Source organism: Trypanosoma brucei, chromosome 7 (genome assembly GCF_000210295.1).
Source record: "Trypanosoma brucei gambiense DAL972 chromosome 7, complete sequence".
Classification (NCBI taxonomy): domain Eukaryota; phylum Euglenozoa; class Kinetoplastea; order Trypanosomatida; family Trypanosomatidae; genus Trypanosoma; species Trypanosoma brucei.
In genome coordinates, this window is record NC_026740.1 from 1,215,211 (window position 1) to 1,232,370 (window position 17,160).

Genomic DNA, 17,160 nt, shown 5'->3' on the forward strand with positions numbered 1-17,160 from the left:
AAAACGACAATACAACGTGGATTCGCTCAAGGCGAAGACAGTGTACGGGAGCATCCGAGTGCCTCAAAATCTCTGAGTTTGTATATCCCACACACAAAACAAAAATAACGGTGGACGGAGTGTAGGCGAAGGCCACAGCAAATAAAAAAAATGCAGACTGCCAACTGGAACAGCACATTCACTACGCAAAATACCTCCTCAAAACGCCGCATCATCTGCTGTTAAAGCACACCCTTCTTGCCCCTTTTTAATGTCTTTTCCTGCTTCATTCACTCGTTCCACACCCTCACGAGGCAAGGCACCCAATGACGCATTTGAAATGTGCAAATGCGAACGTTTCCCACTTGTTACATTCCTTCCCAATCATACACTACTACCACCAGAACTCAAGTCAGTGACAGAAATATTGGCAACTTTCACGTCGGCACTGGCCTGTGCAACTCCCGTTGCCACATGCATAGGCGCAACACCGCTTCCCAAGCTCAATGGAGGAGAAGTTGCTGGGACGGGCACTGGAAGTGATGCAGCAAAGGGAGGTACTATCACCTTTGGCCCCGGTTGGTGTTGCTGCACAGGTACCGGAATCGCTCGTATCGCACTATTGGACGCCTCCAACCCTGCATTAGGGTGAGTACCGGGAGGCGAGACCGCAACGCCGGTAGTGGAAGCCAGTCCCGGCGGGCTCTCCGTTGGAGCCGTGGGCACAACGTTAGATTCTTTTGGGATTGCAAAATTAGTGCCTCCAGTGGGGGCATAACCGCGCCCTGTTGCACCGTTCCGGCCGCTATCAGTGATGCTGTCGTTCCTTAACCATTCCGGCGTACACGACGACGCGGCCGTCGACGGTTTAGAGGACGAAACCAAGTGTTGAACCACTTGACAGTCCACGCCTGGAGCCGCAGTAGAGGGTTTAGGCCTTACCGATAGACTATCATCCAATAAAGAACTCTTCCCAGAGTTCTGTACCTGTCCCGGCGGTTTCAGCGTCGAGAAAAGCTGTGGAAGGGATCCCATGCTGGCCATTGAGGAGGCGCAGTTTGATACGATACATTTTGAAGGGCGGGCTGCGCTAGTGATTGGCATTACATCCACGGGTGCAACAACTCCGGCAGTGAGGTGAGAAGTGTTGTGAACCACCTCAGTGACTGTGTGTGGCTGCGGTTGCTGAGATAGGGAAGGAGGTGGTACCGAAGTGTGAGGCGCCGGTACAGTTTGGGGTTCTCCTTTCGTCACCTCTTGCTGTTGTTGCACCAGTGGCGCTGTCGCTGCCTGTGGTGCTGAAGGGAGCAGTTGCGGTTGCGGTTGCGGGGGCTGCGGCACCGCCGGTCGTGCACCAGGAAATGGCAACTGCTGTGGTACCGCCGACGGTGCATATATTTGGTTTGGTTCGACTAATGGATGCTGCTGCTGTATCGACGCTGGTGCCAGGGGCTGTTGAGCCGACGGTACATGCTGCGGGTTTGGTGCTTGCTGCGTTGCCAGATGAGTTGAAGTCTGCTGCGCGGTTTGTATTTTCGGTGATTCTATTGGTGGTGCTGTGACTGTCGTCAACCCCGTTATTGGCTGTCGTTGGTCTAACGACGTACGCTGAGTTGCCGTTGGGAATGCATGTGTTTGGTAGTGTGGGTCCGAAGGGTGCTGTTGCACCATTTGCGCCGTGGCGGGGGGCACCTGCTGAGGTGCTAATGGTATCGTTGCAGAAGCCGTAGGATGTAGCGCAACAGGCTGCTGCAGAGGTAACTGCTGTGTTGCCGTTGGCAGCGTGCGCGTTTCGCGCTGCAGGTCTAATGGGTGCTGTTGCTGCATCAGAGGTTGTTGGGTCATTGCTACACACTGCGGGTTTAACTCTTGCACAGCTCTGAGTGGCTGTGTTTGCAACGGAGGCACTGATGTATTTGTGTCAGGTCCCACTTTCGCAGCGTTCGCTGAACCTACGTTAGCAGCGCTCGATAAGAGGGCAGATATTGCAGGTTTCTCGGCGTTACCCTGCTGCATTTCGTTCACAGTAAGCCACGACGGGGAAGCCGATGGTCCCGCAGCATTCCCACTCACTGATGTCGCAGGGAGTGCCGATTCAGACTGCTTACCTTCCTTCAAACTTTTCACAACCTTCTGCAACTCTTCCACCTGTTTGACAAGTGCGCTGTTACTTGCTTCCTGTTGTCGTGTATTGTTGTACTGCTGCAGTGCTGCGACGTCGGGGACAACGGGAACAGCAAATAAAGATTGCTGTGAATTCCGATGCGGAAGAGCTGCAACGCCTGCAGCCTGCACTGTCGGCAGCCCCGGAAGAGTTGGCTCAGACTTCGTTTGCTCCAACTTCTGCTGTTGTGGCGATATTGGCTGTCCAGCCTGGACATCGGCTTTCCCACCTTCTGCTGAGGGCGGTACTGGAGAGGCCGGCTTCTGCCCAATCAGTGCCGCCTGCATCATCATCATCATACCTTCACGCTGCAGACGATCGTTTCTATCTCTTTCCTTCTCGAGGAGTTGCTCTATCGAACTCAGTTTATCCTGCAATTGGTGCATTTTAAGGTCATAATCTGTCTTCCACTGCTCTGGTTGTCGTGGTGGCTCCAGCGCGGTTTGTGGTTGTTGCTGTGGTTGAACCTGTACTAACGGCGATTCTACTGCAGGCTTCATCATATGACGCTTTCGTATGTGTGATTGTAATGACTCGCACTTTCCATACATTTCGCCGCACTGTGGACATATATATGTTGAACCCGCCGTCGCGTTTCTTCCTGCCCTATTATATTCGTATGCCAACAACGTGCGGCGTTGTGCCTTCACCTCTTTCCTCAAAACGCTGTTTTCCTGATTCAACCGGTCGCATTCCTGTTTCAGTGAATCAACGCCTTGCTGAGACTCTTGCATGCGCTCGTTAAGTTTTACGTTTATCTTTGCGAGACACTCTTGCGAGCAGACCAAATACTGAATAACCAGTTGACAAAGTGTGTAAAGATGGATAAAGTGGTCGGGGGTAAACATCGCCGCCTCATCACGTGTTAGGCGAGCGAACGCGATGTTTTCCACCACCCGCTGTAAAGTATCCACGTTGGTGTCTTTTATGAGACGCTGAATGTCAATACTTACCAGCACACCCCAATCCAGGCGTTCACTTCCTTGTACAAACTGAAAGTCGAGTGCCGTCATTCCTTTCTATTATGCTGTTGCTTCTATGGTTGTAAAAGTAAGCTCAAATATTATTGTTATTCCCCGCTCCCTCCCTGCTTCACACTTCCACAACAACTTATGGGTGTCTCGCTTCGACCCAAATCCGTGTGACTCACCCAGTTGGTGTTTAACAGCTTACTACCTTGTTTTCCTTTACCTGGTAATGATGCGCCACTTCGATAGGAAAGATATGAATGACGACTGTGAAAAATTATCAAAACAGGAGTAATCTCCCATAACAAAAATAGAAACACTGTAATAATGAGTTTACGCGACAGTGAAGCAGTTGAGGCCCTACGGCTGCGGGCTTCCAGTGTGCCTACCGCCAGGTCCTCAAAAATACCTTCTGGACTACCCTACGCCGAAGTCAGCCGCCATCCAAATCCTTTTGTTCGAGTCCCTTCCTGCAGAACAAAAAATAACTAAGTACAAAAAACTCAGCTACTCAAGGCCTGCACTTTCATTCCTTGTCGCAGAGGGGTATTAAGTGTACGTTACACGCGTGTTAATTGTGAGTGCATGACTGCAACTACAGCTGCGGCCCCAGGAATTACTTTGTTTTCCTCACCTCTCCCCTCCCACATTTGCGCCACTCTTTGCACATCATCACTACTAGTTTGTTACGAAGGAATACGCTTCCGCCTCGCGTTCCACCAGCTGTCGTGCACGCGCCGTTCCCACTAGCCTGTTCAGTTCATGAGAGTCGTATCTGCAAAAGAGAGTGAGCGAGAAGGCGTTTGGCGACGTGGCCACAAGGCGCCCAACAAGCGAGACGTAGAAGCTAGAGAATACAGGTGGGCTATAGAACACGATGATTTCCGCATGTTTCACGAAATACCTCCTGAAAAAGTAGAAACGCTCCGTGACTAGCAGAAGTGGTCGCTCCAAATCGGTGAACTGCCCCAGTGACTTGCGCTGTTGCCGAAGAGAGGTGTACTCGCATATGGCTGCGAAGCTGTCGCGATGCTCGCGTATCATATAGTTTCGGATGCGAACGTAGTCAAAGTAGGAGGGAACGAATATGATCGTACGCACATCACGAGAAACAGGCGGTAATATCTTGGTTGGAAGCACCTCGCGCGTGAAAAAGTCAAAGCGCGCGTCATCGCAGGATTCCACAGAACTTCCTGGATCGAAGCGAAGAAAGTGCTGTCTCACGGGCACCATAATTTGCTGGAGCACACCTGTTTCCTCCCTCCGATGCAGCGACACGCGACCAGAGTTGTTCACAAACGTGCGAAAAGTGGAAAGAAGGACGGCATTTGTCACATTGCTTGAAATAATAGTCTGCCGATGGCGTCCGCTCTGTCCAGCAAGCGCCCAGGCATAAACACGACGCAAGTCAGATAATCCGTATGTTGTGTCGCGTGGGCGTTTATTCAGCAAACCGAGTACCTCCATCACATGCTGCCAGTTCTGCATCAACAAAACATGAGCTTCATCGATAAGGCAAACTTCAATAGAGGAAAGTGACACGGAGGCGTCGCCATTCCGTTCGAGACGCCGCCGCAACCCCAACGGGGAACAGATAATCATATCACTGTTCAACGGGTGAGTGTATACTCGCACACGACTTGGTTCAATTCGCAAACCCACACAAAAAGAATCATCAATATTGCCGGCAAACTGTCGTTGGTAGTCACGGGGGCGGCGTGAGAAAGTTGGATCCATTGCCTCCGCAAGCTCAGTGAAGTCTTCGTCAAATGTAGCGAGCCTCGGACAGTCCTCAGGGATAGCACGAAGCAACTCTATCAGCGTGGTCACATATTCGTGAGCAATGTTGCGCATTGGGAGCATAATGAGCAATCGCGTTTTTCCAAAACCACGGTCTCGCAGTTCATACTCCCCATCCTCACCGTCACTATCATCCAGATTCTTGCTCGACACCGCGCTGCTGCCTTTAACCTTCTTCTTGGAGTTTTTTCTTTTCTGACGCTTCTTTTCATGTAGAAAGGCTTCGTGTAAGACCATAACTGCACGTGCCTTGTACCAATGGTTGAGAGCGTGAAGCAGAAACACTTCTCGACGTGCCTCAGCGTTCTCAGCCGAACGACAACAGTCCATGACATCGGGGTAGCCCTGCAGAAGGTCCAACAGCCCCCGCTGTTCCGCCGTCATAGGTCCGCGAGACTTCGCCGCACGGTAATCCAACCATTTGTTCCAAAGTGTTTCGTGCATGTACGGCGGCCTCTTATCGAGTTTTTGTGGTGCTGAGGCAGTTCCTTGCCATCCAACGCGAAAGGGTTCATGGATGAGGTGCTCCATAGCGTGCGCCGAAGCTGATACCGCAATCTGTCCGTATTCAGTATGATATTTTTGTTTTAACAGCTGCATCGGTGATCTGTCAATGCCTCCATGCTTATCGATATGATACTTTGTGAACCACGGATCATCCTCGCGTACGACGCGTTGCAGTGCCTCAAACTTCGCTGTACCCAAGTGAAACTGCGGTAGAAGTTGGACCTTCTCCTCCTCAAATTTCTGTTGATCTCCGTCTCCTTCCTCGTCATCCTCGTATGCGTCCTCCTTTCCGCTATCCTCTCCTTCTTCGTCCTCCTCAGACTCTTCCATTGACATTACATCCTCTGCATCATCCCCTTCTAGTGAGCCACCCTCCGTCCCAACCTCTTGTCCATCGCTCTCAATTGCGTAACTGTTTTCCTCCTCAAGTTCCTCAAGTTCTTCTTCCTCGTCTTCCTCTTCATCCTGTGGAAGGAATGTCCTCCAGTCGTCATCCCCACCATCCGACGGTACTGTGTCGTTCACGGCGGTTGTATCCACGTTACTCAAATCATTGTCACGCTGATTTTCAACACCTTTACGCTTACTGTTGTTACCGTTATTATTGTCATTACCATTGTGACTATTATTACGACCGCGTTTCACTGCCCGGCCTCCATCGGCTATTCCCAGCACGCGACGCAGTGCCAAAAGGGACTTTTCCTCCTTACGTGCCTCCAGTTCCGAGTCAGTGGAAGCCGCCTCACTCTCACTGCTGCTGCTGCTGCTGATCGCAGCGAGTTCCTCAGCTTCACGCTTGGCCGCGTAGTAATCGACTAGTTCATTATGCTTTAAACGTCGTTCTTCTTTGGAAGCACCCTTTGTACCTCGACGACGGTGAGTGGCAAGGCGCTTCTGCTTGTTCTTAAGCCTCTTAAAAAAGCCGCCCGGCTTTCCCATGCGTTATCACTTATTACGAGGAAACAGGTATCTCCCGGAAGCGGTCCTTTTTCCTTGGATCCCACTCTTTTCTCCTCTTTATTCCTCACACGCGTGAGCCGATGCGCTGCTCAGTCGCTGTGTCAACAACCGAGGAGGGAGAATAACGGATTAGTAAAACAAGAAAATAGGAAAAAAAGGGACGGGTTAATCTTATATTTCAATCGAAGAAAAATCCCAACAACAATACTGCAAATCGCCATTTGTCGCGAGAGTGAAGGCTTATCGCCTGAATCATGCCCCTCGTGGTCCCACACCCTTTTCAACCTAGCAAAAACGACTTACCTTCATTCCGCGTACCCTAAGTTACTGGAACTGTAGCGGCTGCCGTTATCGCTTCCTCCTGAGCCTGAATGACCTTTACACAGGCATTAACCACACCCCTAAAGTGCTGCTGGCACTCCCTCAGTGCCTCTGATGGGGCAACTGCAAACCATTTGGCAGGATCTTCTCCTGCGCTGTCTCCGCAGTTAACTAGCTTCCACACTGCACAGTCGTCATTGTCGTCGCTAATTGCGGCAGCGCCCGCACCGGCATCACCGCCGTTGCCACCGTCGTTCATCTCACGGACAATGCAATATTGAGGCTTTACGGCACCAGCTGCTGTTGGAACAGCTTCCCACGCCAAAAGTAATCCGGTGCGGTCCATTTGTCTTTGGGCGTTGCTAAACGAGAAGTGCGCATGCTGGAGCATGCGGTGTAGGATGGTGCGAGAATCTTCCAACAACTGCAATTTGCTCATCGCCTTTTCGAATTTGCTGTCAGAGAGACTCGGGTTCATTGTAGTCTTGTTAACTCCTCATGCATTAACTGGAAGAAAATACTCCGTTATGCCCTCTAGTTGACAACGACGAAAGGAAATGAGAGAAAGGAGTATGGGAAAGCTGCGTCTTTTACCTTCCTGCAATCAGGTGCATTACAATCTTTAAAAAATTTAACACGATGACGTACCACATTTCCTCAATGGAATGCTCGCGGCAAATCCCCCCATTATGCATAAAATTCGTTTCACCCATCACCTTCCCAACTATCACAACCAGCGGTTGGCAGTCAGAAAAGTTGTTTTCCTCCCCTTATTCCCGTTCGTTCCCTTCAACCCTGCACATCATCAAGGTTGTTTCCCTTACTTGCGACACATATTTGTCAACATGGACCAATTTCCCCTCACTGCCACGATTTTTAGACACCCATTGGACCCTCTGTCACCTTATGTGCCGACAATAGTTGCGAGATGTGCGCCCCCTTTCGAATCCTTAGGCGGCACGCACAATTCATTGAAGGCTGCTTCCACTGTTGGATATCACGAAAATAAATACAGTGGTAACGGTTAAAGAAACTAGCGCTCGCGTTGAATAGAATGACAGTGGCAACAACAATAACGAGAAATATAGTTTTAATTAATAGTAAACATAAAACTTAGGGACACGATAAAGAACGGACGATAACTAGGTTGCCAGTCGGTGTTGCTCGTGGCGCTCGTCCATTACTACGTAGGTTTCCTTCTTATTGCCCACTCTTACCATTTCCAGTGGTTCCTCCAGACTGCTATCACCCTCCCCCGACCCCGCGTGTCGTTGCTGCGCCGCACAACTCAAAAAATTAAGTGCATCCAAGGGGTTACCAACATCCTGCAGTTGAAAAAAAACACGCAATGTGCCAGTTCGACCGATGGCTTTCAGTACCTTCTCTTTGGAGATCACTATAGTCCGTGTCCCGCCTTCTGCGCTCATTGGCAGCTCAGCAATACATCCACCTTTCTCATCCAATAACTTCAAACTGTGCGGTGGTACGATGCCGTTACGACCTAGTGCAAACAAAACAAACTCCTTTACGTCGTCAACATTGTACACACCGACAACGTCCGTGGTGCCTGTCTCTCGCTTGGCCTCCAGCCTAATAAAAATAAGGTTGCGACTCAGCACAAATCCTCCTGAAGTAAATGGGTTGAGGACTTGTTGGAAGAAACGCGGAATGCTCCACGTGACATTCAGCGTACCGATACCAGCCGAGGGCAACTTCTGATGCTCCAGTGTAATCACATCATCATCAAAGTGGAGGTGCAAAATTATCGTGCCATCGCTGCAGACAAAATCTAACATGTCATTTTGATGGCAGGTGTTCCAGTGCCCACATCGTTCGGCAGTAGGAGGAATGGTGTGGGCAGTGTGTTGTCTCATGTAGGCACCATCGCTGTTGACAAAATAGTATGAGTACTTTGGGATCGCTACACTTTTGTAATGCATGTAGACACCAATATTACCCTTTTCTGTAATTGCTATGTGGAGGTGAAACTTCACCTGAGTGAAACAAGTGACGTTTGCACTGTCCAATGTGGTCCCGGGTCCATATTTACAAAAGTCTTTGATAGTCCAAATAAAGTGCCGACCTGACTTGTCAGCGGCCCGCATAACACCATAACGCTTTTTAAAGAAACCCATCTATTCAGTTCCGTCCGTAGCCTTGTTGCGGTTCCTCCAATTTCCCCCTTAAACCGATTTTACCTCCGCTTCGTTGTTTCCTTCTTTGCTTGTAACTGGTAGCCACCCGTTTTCTTGTACACTTACGTCAATATATATATATATATATATATATGTTTATTATGTCGAATATATGTAACGTAATGTCGCGAGTACAAGTTATCTGCAAACACCGCTTTTCGTCGCCACCTCCTTTTGCTTAACCTTTTGCTTCACACGCCTCTCACAAATACAACGAAATGAAGGGGAAGTCAAAAATAGAAACGTTTTTCGTGCGCTTAAATAGACGCATGGAGAACCACGGGATCTTACAGCCGTTGTAGGCACTCTACACAAATTGTAGTGTGCGTATAACACTTGGTATACGGTGTCAACATCTAACGTTTTTCACAATCTATCCTACTGTTTATTTTCATCTACCTGTCCTTCTAACAACCCTGTCCATATTACGAGGAAGCACCAGGACGAGATGCTCCGCCCACGAACAGAGACATGAATGCCAACAGTACCATGGTGAAGTTCTACGGGTTCCATTAAGTAGCACAACCCTCGCAACACCCACTATCACAAACGCATGCACACGTGGACTAAAAAGCCGGCAGGCCACCATGCACTTTCTAGTAACCTGCCAAGTCCCAGATGCTCGCGGCACGTTCAACTTCACTACAAACACCATCAGCACACTTTCGTACGCGTGGCGCACCTCTCATTGGGCTTAGTGAGGGAAATAGGTAATTGTCGACGTACATTTTCTGGTAGCGCCACTCCGCCGACTCCAGGAATGAAACAGTCACTTTGCTGTAACAAGGTTGAAGGTGCTGTGCACCCCTCAATGATTGGGCTCTCTGTTTCCGAAGATGAAGTCTGTAGATTTCTGCATAACCGATCGGTGCCGCGGTGTTACCCTGCTGACGTGCTTTTTGACAAACCTGCAGACTCCCACAGGGATTGGAACGGCTCAACGTAACAAATCTCGCTTCCCCTGATGCGGAGGCAGCGCCGTGCGTCGCCGTTCCTGCACACTCTGTACTTCGAACCTTTTTCCTGCGCTTGACATTGTAGCCCGTGAAATCGCTGTCATTGGCAATAGAACCCTGAACAGCCGACTTGCGCATAAGCAGAGGGGCCCACGGCCGGCCACGAAGATGCGGGGGAGTGCTGCACCGTCCATCCGTAATGTTGATTGACCAGACAACAGCTTTCTCATGCTGTTTTGGGTGTTCAGCTTCATCAAAAATCACCAGGGAGCCAGTGTTCTGTTCGTTCGCCTGATATTCCGCAGGTACCGGGTCTTCCAGTGGCTCAGTGACATCTTTCACCATTAATAAAGCGGGTTCATTGCGATGTGGCCGCTTGCACAACAGTGAAGCGTCAGTGTACAGTTCAGTAGCGCGTGCCTCATCCTTAAACAGAGCGGCGTTATTCGCTTCAATTTCACAATGACCACCTCCGGACCCCGCAACATCACCCGCATATTCTTCAAAACACAAGGATGGACTGGGTGGCCATTGCACCAGTGATCGATAACAGTTCAGCTCGTCCCACCGCATTTCATTCCTCGCGTAATACTCAGCTCGTTCATTGTGCCACCGATTTCGTGCTTCTCTTTGAACAAGTTTGAATAAAGAAATGTAGCACTGTTCCTCAACACAAGAGACCATATCACTGTAAGAAGAAACAACTTGGTTCGATTGGTCTTCGGTCCACACATAACCCTTGGTTGGTTCAGCAGTCGGATACGTCGCCTCGACAGCGGGTAATTCATGCTGGTCAGCTACGTCTGCAACACGGAGTGGGGTGGTGACGCGGTGTTCGAGAGCAGCAGAGTAATGAATCGCTTCAGCGCCCGTGGTAGTGGAAATTGATATATCACAACCACTCCTGTCACTCGCGCCAATCAGTGATTTGCCAGCACCTTCAAGCGGCTCCCTGGTAGTGCTCAGTTCATGGAGCACGGTCGTCAAAACCGTATTCGCACGTTGCTCAGAATCAAGAACAATCTTATCATCTGAGCTTGCACAAATACCAGCCACATCAACGCTAAGCATGCTTCCACTCCTCAGCGTGTTCGAGCGTATGACGCGCCGTAACAAGTTTGTAACACCCTCATCTTCTTGACTTTCGATGGTGCCTCTTATTGCACATTCCTCACGTTGCAATTCATTAAGCAACTGTTGACACTGGAGGTAGCGTCTTTGTTCCTGTAATCGATATGCACTACGCTCAGCAGCAGAAGCAGCGGATTCACCTGCCCATCGTAACAAGTTTGTAACACCCTCATCTTCTTGACTTTCGATGGTGCCTCTTATTGCACATTCCTCACGTTGCAATTCATTAAGCAACTGTTGACACTGGAGGTAGCGTCTTTGTTCCTGTAATCGATATGCACTACGCTCAGCAGCAGAAGCAGCGGATTCACCTGCCCATCGTAACAAGTTTGTAACACCCTCATCTTCTTGACTTTCGATGGTGTCTCTTATTGCACATTCCTCACGCTGCAATTCATTAAGCAACTGTTGACACTGGAGGTAGCGTCTTTGTTCCTGTAATCGATATGCACTGCGCTCAGTAGCAGAAGCAGCGGATTCACCTGCCCATCGTAACAAGTTTGTAACACCCTCATCTTCTTGACTTTCGATGGTGCCTCTTATTGCACATTCCTCACGTTGCAATTCATTAAGCAACTGTTGACACTGGAGGTAGCGTCTTTGTTCCTGTAATCGATATGCACTGCGCTCAGCAGCAGAAGCAGCGGATTCACCTGCCCATCGTAACAAGTTTGTAACACCCTCATCTTCTTGACTTTCGATGGTGCCTCTTATTGCACATTCCTCACGTTGCAATTCATTAAGCAACTGTTGACACTGGAGGTAGCGTCTTTGTTCCTGTAATCGATATGCACTACGCTCAGCAGCAGAAGCAGCGGATTCACCTGCCCATCGTAACAAGTTTGTAACACCCTCATCTTCTTGACTTTCGATGGTGCCTCTTATTGCACATTCCTCACGTTGCAATTCATTAAGCAACTGTTGACACTGGAGGTAGCGTCTTTGTTCCTGTAATCGATATGCACTACGCTCAGCAGCAGAAGCAGCGGATTCACCTGCCCATCGTAACAAGTTTGTAACACCCTCATCTTCTTGACTTTCGATGGTGCCTCTTATTGCACATTCCTCACGTTGCAATTCATTAAGCAACTGTTGACACTGGAGGTAGCGTCTTTGTTCCTGTAATCGATATGCACTGCGCTCAGCAGCAGAAGCAGCGGATTCACCTGCCCATCGTAACAAGTTTGTAACACCCTCATCTTCTTGACTTTCGATGGTGCCTCTTATTGCACATTCCTCACGTTGCAATTCATTAAGCAACTGTTGACACTGCAGGTAGCGTCTTTGTTCCTGTAATCGATATGCACTGCGCTCAGCAGCAGAAGCAGCGGATTCACCTGCCCATCGTAACAAGTTTGTAACACCCTCATCTTCTTGACTTTCGATGGTACGCCCGACCACAGCATCCCTGTGTTGAGTTTCGGTCAGCAACTCGTAGCAACGGTTGCCCAGCGGTGGAGTGCGGGCGCCAACGTTTTGTTTGTTGGGGATGTGTTTCGAATAGTTTGGCAGTGAGGAGCGGTCTTCTTGCGGTTCTCGACGGAATATGGAATGATGACTCCAACTACCACCTCGATCACTCCTTTCAGCATGAATTAAATCGTGCGTGGACGAGGCGGAGGCGCTGTTTAGTTTGTCGTTTCGTAATGCGGAAGGTCGTGCATCTCCTGATGTGTTTTCTGTGGAAAAGTGAGGAAAACGGTGATCCAAGTTTGTGACACTAAGGAGGTCAGCGGCTGTTACCGAACTGTGGCCTTCCCCCAGTTCTGCCATATACAGCAACCCGAAAGCCTTCTCGTAGTGCGACGCCAAGAGCCCGTAAGCTGCCCTGCGCCACTGCAACGTGCGTGTTGCAAACTCCCCGGCAGGATCGTACTCAAAGGAAGAGAAGGACGCGCTCGATGCCTTGCTCAGTAAAGAATCGAATGACGACTCTCCGGAGTGTAACAATGCGGATGTAGTGTTCATTAATGGCGGTGAGTCTCCTAGCACTGTGGTGGCACCGAGAAATAAAGCAGATGTAACGTTGGTTTCTGAGAAGCCAGTTGACTGCTTGCGCCTCTGTCTTGAAAGATACTCATCGCTCTTCCCCCGCAACCCCATATTAGGTTGCTTCATGTCTTTTCCGACGATAGCTGATTCAGCCCTTTTGGGTAAATGCTTCGTGTGAGTCTGGGTGAGCACCTCGATGTTTTTGCAAAGAGGAGTCCACTTGGTCTCACTTTTGATATCGTCCGTTCTACTTTTAAATTCGGGCTTCAATCCCATCTCTATATTTTTTACAGTATGATGATGTTTCTTCGGACTTACACAACTTTTTGGCTGCGACAGCGCCGTTGTGCCAATCCGCAACGAACTGTGGTACCCCTTAAGAGCAGAGCCATGGCTGGGGAGGCGAACCAAACCTGTGTGGGCCACCGAGTTCTGACGCATACGTTTAAGGTAATATTCAATACGAGCAATGTGGCGATCCACCGACGCTATGGATGAAGCAACACCCTCCATCTGACAGGTGGTCGCCTCCTCCTCCTGTAATAATGAGCTAATACAGAGCAACGTGAATTGGTATCAAGTGTCTTTGGATATATATTTTGCGGAGTCGCAGTGCGGTGCGAAGTTGTTAGTTCTTTAACCGACCGAGTCTCCGCAGTTGAAAAATTGTATGTATGCGTGTATGTGTGTCTATGTCTATGCGCTGGTAAGAAAAGGAACAGTGCCTGAGGAAGCAAAGATAACAATGTAGCCTCCGTTCCCTTTTGTACACAATTTCACAAGGCGGAACATCGGACCAAACGGCAATGATGATAGAAGTAATTTTGGAAAGCAATCGGTTTTAACAAAAACAACAGAGTAACTTTCCATCAAACACATTATGTGACTAGTTATATGCTGATCTTTGTGTAGCTTGCCGGTGCACAGATAGGTTTTCTCCTGTAAGAATGAAGAAAATGTACGAAAGAAAGCACATAAACACCAAAGGGATATTTTTAGTCATTTTCGTCGGCAATTGTGTTGCCCGGAACAGCAACCCCCACGTTTGGGCAATCGATCCTCCTTGAAAAGCGGGGGTTTCTAATAATATACAACTTAACAGAGCTTTCCTTGTCTCCTGCCGACGACTGCACCACACCACACCCCCCACTGATAAGGAGGAGGAAAAGAAGAGAGGGAATATATTAAATTGAGGACCGCGACTACAAACCTTATTCAGGAAATTTTGGAGGTGATATGAATAATGAAGTTCATGACATTTCACCCTGGTCCGCAGCCTACATAGCCTCCCCACATTTTGCACGCGTACAAACACTATTGCATGCTAGCTTGGGCCCATCACTGGCATCAATGCCGTAAGTAATGCGCATTAGCTCACATTTGCGGCATCTACACACAAAAAGAAAAACAGCAGAGAGATGAAGAGGAAGGAGACATACGCAAACACACCATTCAGCGTGGTGACAAGATACATTCAGGTCAGTGCTACACGGGCAAAGTGATGGCACAAGGCGTGTGTGTGAGTGAGTGGGGGAAGGCACAACGTGTATACGAGTAAGAACACCGACAGAACAACAAATGGGGTACGAGGCGAAACCATCCTCATATCCCCCTCCCACTGGCACTCAACTAAAAAAAAAAACTCTTTTTTTTTTAGTAGACAATTTCCCCTTATTCACGCACCACACGAAGGGAAATTGTCCCACCGCGTCAAAGCACTGAAAGCCATGTGACAGGTCTGCCGAATATCCCTTGCTACTGAACACGCATCCTTACTACACAAACCACAAATATCTCGAAAAGTTGGAGAAAGCAAACATACCAACGATATCGACAACTCACAATGGAAAACAGATCGCATGTCTCAGAACAGTAAACTACAAGACAGTAGCCCGACTACCTCCACTAAAGTTCAAAATGGATGGCAGCAATCGTACAGCTTGGCCCCTCAAGTACACACAAAAGACAGTGTATACTTGAAAGCCAAACAGAGATACTGTGAGGCACAACACCTCAACTCTCGCCCGTGCTTGAAACAACCCAACACCCTCGCACACTTTCCTCCGCCATATTACCGACACAAACCCACTCCGTCTCAGTTAAGTTCATTTTCAACCCGTTTAAGGGTTAAAATAACTTCCTCAATAGTGTCTTGCTGTAAAGGCATCTTATCCAGCTTGTTCATCATCGCCTCCAGTTCTCCAAGCCTCTCCACTGATATTGAGGGAGGCGCTCGCCTCGTAAGAAAAGTATCGGAGTCATCACTGCTGCTCGTTGAAGATGAGGAATAATAAGATGACGATGTCGACGAACTGGTCGGCAATGGACTCAACATCTCCGTAGAGGAGTACTCTTCTAATCTCCTCTTACTTCGTTTGGAATCTTTGCCATTATCCCTGCCGCCCAGCCGACCAGCCTTCACTTTCGATATACGACTACCCCAATCCGCTTTCTCGCGCTTCACCTTTGGTGGCTTCTGCCTTCGTTCATGATCACTCTTTTCCTTTTTCCTCCTGAGATCAGCTTGCCCCACCCGTCTTCGGCTCTCCTTTTCTTTCTTAAGTGACTTGCGCCCGTGTTTTGCGCGCAAAACCTGGGACGATTTGGACGAGATCGATATTGCTGCCCCTTCCTTTTGACGGCTACTCACGCGATCAGTTTTCTCCCATACGTCATCTTCATCCAGTATCCCGCCCCCTTCGCCTTCACTACCACCGGACGGACGTGTTTCAGTTTTTGTGGAGGTGGAGGACACCAGCGAAAGCCGTAGCCGGGGGCGCGGTGGTTTGTCACTGGGGTCCGCATGTGCGGGCACGGGGGCGTCTTTCCCATTCTCCGTTGATTGTACCGGTGGTTTCCTGCGCAGTACTAACCTACGTCCGCCGTTATTTACCTGATGGCTAACAGTGTCGTCCGTGCGACTGCCGTTCGCGTCACATACAAGCTTCTCATCTGTGCTTTGCACGGCCCCGTCACATGCTGCTTGGTATCGAGAAGGAAATAATGCAGCCAACTCATCAGCAGGAAGCGGCTCCATCGATATACCGTCGCCATTTGCGTCCATCATGCGGCGAAGCACCCCTGTCCCCGTCCCCGTGCGTGGCCCACATCCCACAGTGTCCTGTCCACACAATGTCGAGAAGAGTTCCTGATCCGCTTCTAACTGCTGTTTTTCATACGTCTCTGCATCTCTTACAGCACGGTAGCCGATCTTCACAAGCTTGCGACACTGTGCAGCGAGGATGCTATCAGACCCATTGTAGTGTTCACAGTTACAGCTCATCAGGGTTAGGAGTGCCTTAAGATCGGCGTAGTCCGCCACAGTAGCATCCCAAACGCTACAATAGAGTGTCGAAAGGGACACGGGACGCCTTACCCGTTGGTAATAATTTGGGGCCTCCAGCTCCGTCACCGGCAGCAAAAAATCTGAACCTCCCGTACAACTAAACCGCCACAGTTCATCCACGGCACGGGTCAGACAACACCGCCGGCGCCATGCCCGGCGTTGAACTTTCATGCTTTCAACTTCACCTAATTTAATCAACTCAGCCTCGCGCTCCGCTTCTACCTCAGAGGAGAGAAGCAAAACCTCCTCCATCAGCCGCTGCACACGTATGGATTCATAGTACGCTGTGACGGCACCGTCCCGGCGCGTGTCCCCAATTGGCACTCCGTTGGAGAAATTTTCCGAAAGGAAACCATTATTTTCGACTCCACCATTAGCTATGGAACGGCGGTCTTTCCTCCGTCGTGTGGGTATAACAAAGTGTCTACCTCCGGTTAAAGTGGATGGCACAGTAATCTCCGCCCACTTCCTATCCCGCCACTTACACATCAGGGTCGACAGAGTCTCAGAAAACTCTTGGGGGTTGTGCACTGTTGAAAGGTGCTGGGCAAACGCCGTGCAAAAGGTATTACTGATGTCAACAGATACAAGGTGCTGCCACGGTGAACAGGAGGGCGCGCGACGTGTGGAGGTGCCCCCCGACATTGTGGAGGGACAACGAAGAGACCTTTATAGAGCAAAATAAACGGTTAAACAAACACAAAGAGCGGGAAAGAAGGCACATAACCTAGTAAAGGCAAGGAAGAAAAACCATTTCAAAAACGTTTTGGTTAATTGACTAACCTCTGAAAAAATGTTCACGTACGGTCCATTAATAAGAAAGTTACCTTACCTAACCAAC

General features: G+C 49.4%; 7 protein-coding genes across 7 annotated transcripts; 1 reads left to right on the plus strand and 6 right to left on the minus strand.

Moving 5' to 3' along the window:
- Positions 1–363: 363 nt before the first annotated feature.
- TbgDal_VII4890 (hypothetical protein, conserved) lies at positions 364–3,156 on the minus strand (the record flags this gene model as incomplete). The annotated part of the gene is made up of 1 exon (XM_011776552.1): positions 364–3,156. One exon carries the CDS (start codon positions 3,154–3,156, stop codon positions 364–366), a length of 2,793 nt encoding a protein of 930 aa, XP_011774854.1.
- Positions 3,157–3,789: 633 nt separating this feature from the next.
- Positions 3,790–6,357, minus strand: TbgDal_VII4900 (hypothetical protein, conserved; the record flags this gene model as incomplete). Its single annotated transcript, XM_011776553.1, has 1 exon — positions 3,790–6,357. One exon carries the CDS (start codon positions 6,355–6,357, stop codon positions 3,790–3,792), a length of 2,568 nt encoding a protein of 855 aa, XP_011774855.1.
- A 340-nt stretch (positions 6,358–6,697) lies between these two features.
- Positions 6,698–7,177, minus strand: TbgDal_VII4910 (hypothetical protein, conserved; the record flags this gene model as incomplete). The annotated part of the gene is made up of 1 exon (XM_011776554.1): positions 6,698–7,177. The coding sequence occupies one exon, from the start codon at positions 7,175–7,177 to the stop codon at positions 6,698–6,700; it is 480 nt and encodes a 159-aa protein (XP_011774856.1).
- A 187-nt stretch (positions 7,178–7,364) lies between these two features.
- Positions 7,365–7,727, plus strand: TbgDal_VII4920 (hypothetical protein, unlikely; the record flags this gene model as incomplete). The annotated part of the gene is made up of 1 exon (XM_011776555.1): positions 7,365–7,727. One exon carries the CDS (start codon positions 7,365–7,367, stop codon positions 7,725–7,727), a length of 363 nt encoding a protein of 120 aa, XP_011774857.1.
- Positions 7,728–7,841: 114 nt separating this feature from the next.
- TbgDal_VII4930 (hypothetical protein, conserved) lies at positions 7,842–8,834 on the minus strand (the record flags this gene model as incomplete). Its single annotated transcript, XM_011776556.1, has 1 exon — positions 7,842–8,834. One exon carries the CDS (start codon positions 8,832–8,834, stop codon positions 7,842–7,844), a length of 993 nt encoding a protein of 330 aa, XP_011774858.1.
- A 656-nt stretch (positions 8,835–9,490) lies between these two features.
- Positions 9,491–13,486, minus strand: TbgDal_VII4940 (hypothetical protein, conserved; the record flags this gene model as incomplete). Its single annotated transcript, XM_011776557.1, has 1 exon — positions 9,491–13,486. The coding sequence occupies one exon, from the start codon at positions 13,484–13,486 to the stop codon at positions 9,491–9,493; it is 3,996 nt and encodes a 1,331-aa protein (XP_011774859.1).
- Positions 13,487–15,068: 1,582 nt separating this feature from the next.
- On the minus strand, positions 15,069–16,964 carry TbgDal_VII4950 (hypothetical protein, conserved; the record flags this gene model as incomplete). The annotated part of the gene is made up of 1 exon (XM_011776558.1): positions 15,069–16,964. One exon carries the CDS (start codon positions 16,962–16,964, stop codon positions 15,069–15,071), a length of 1,896 nt encoding a protein of 631 aa, XP_011774860.1.
- Positions 16,965–17,160: the final 196 nt, after the last annotated feature.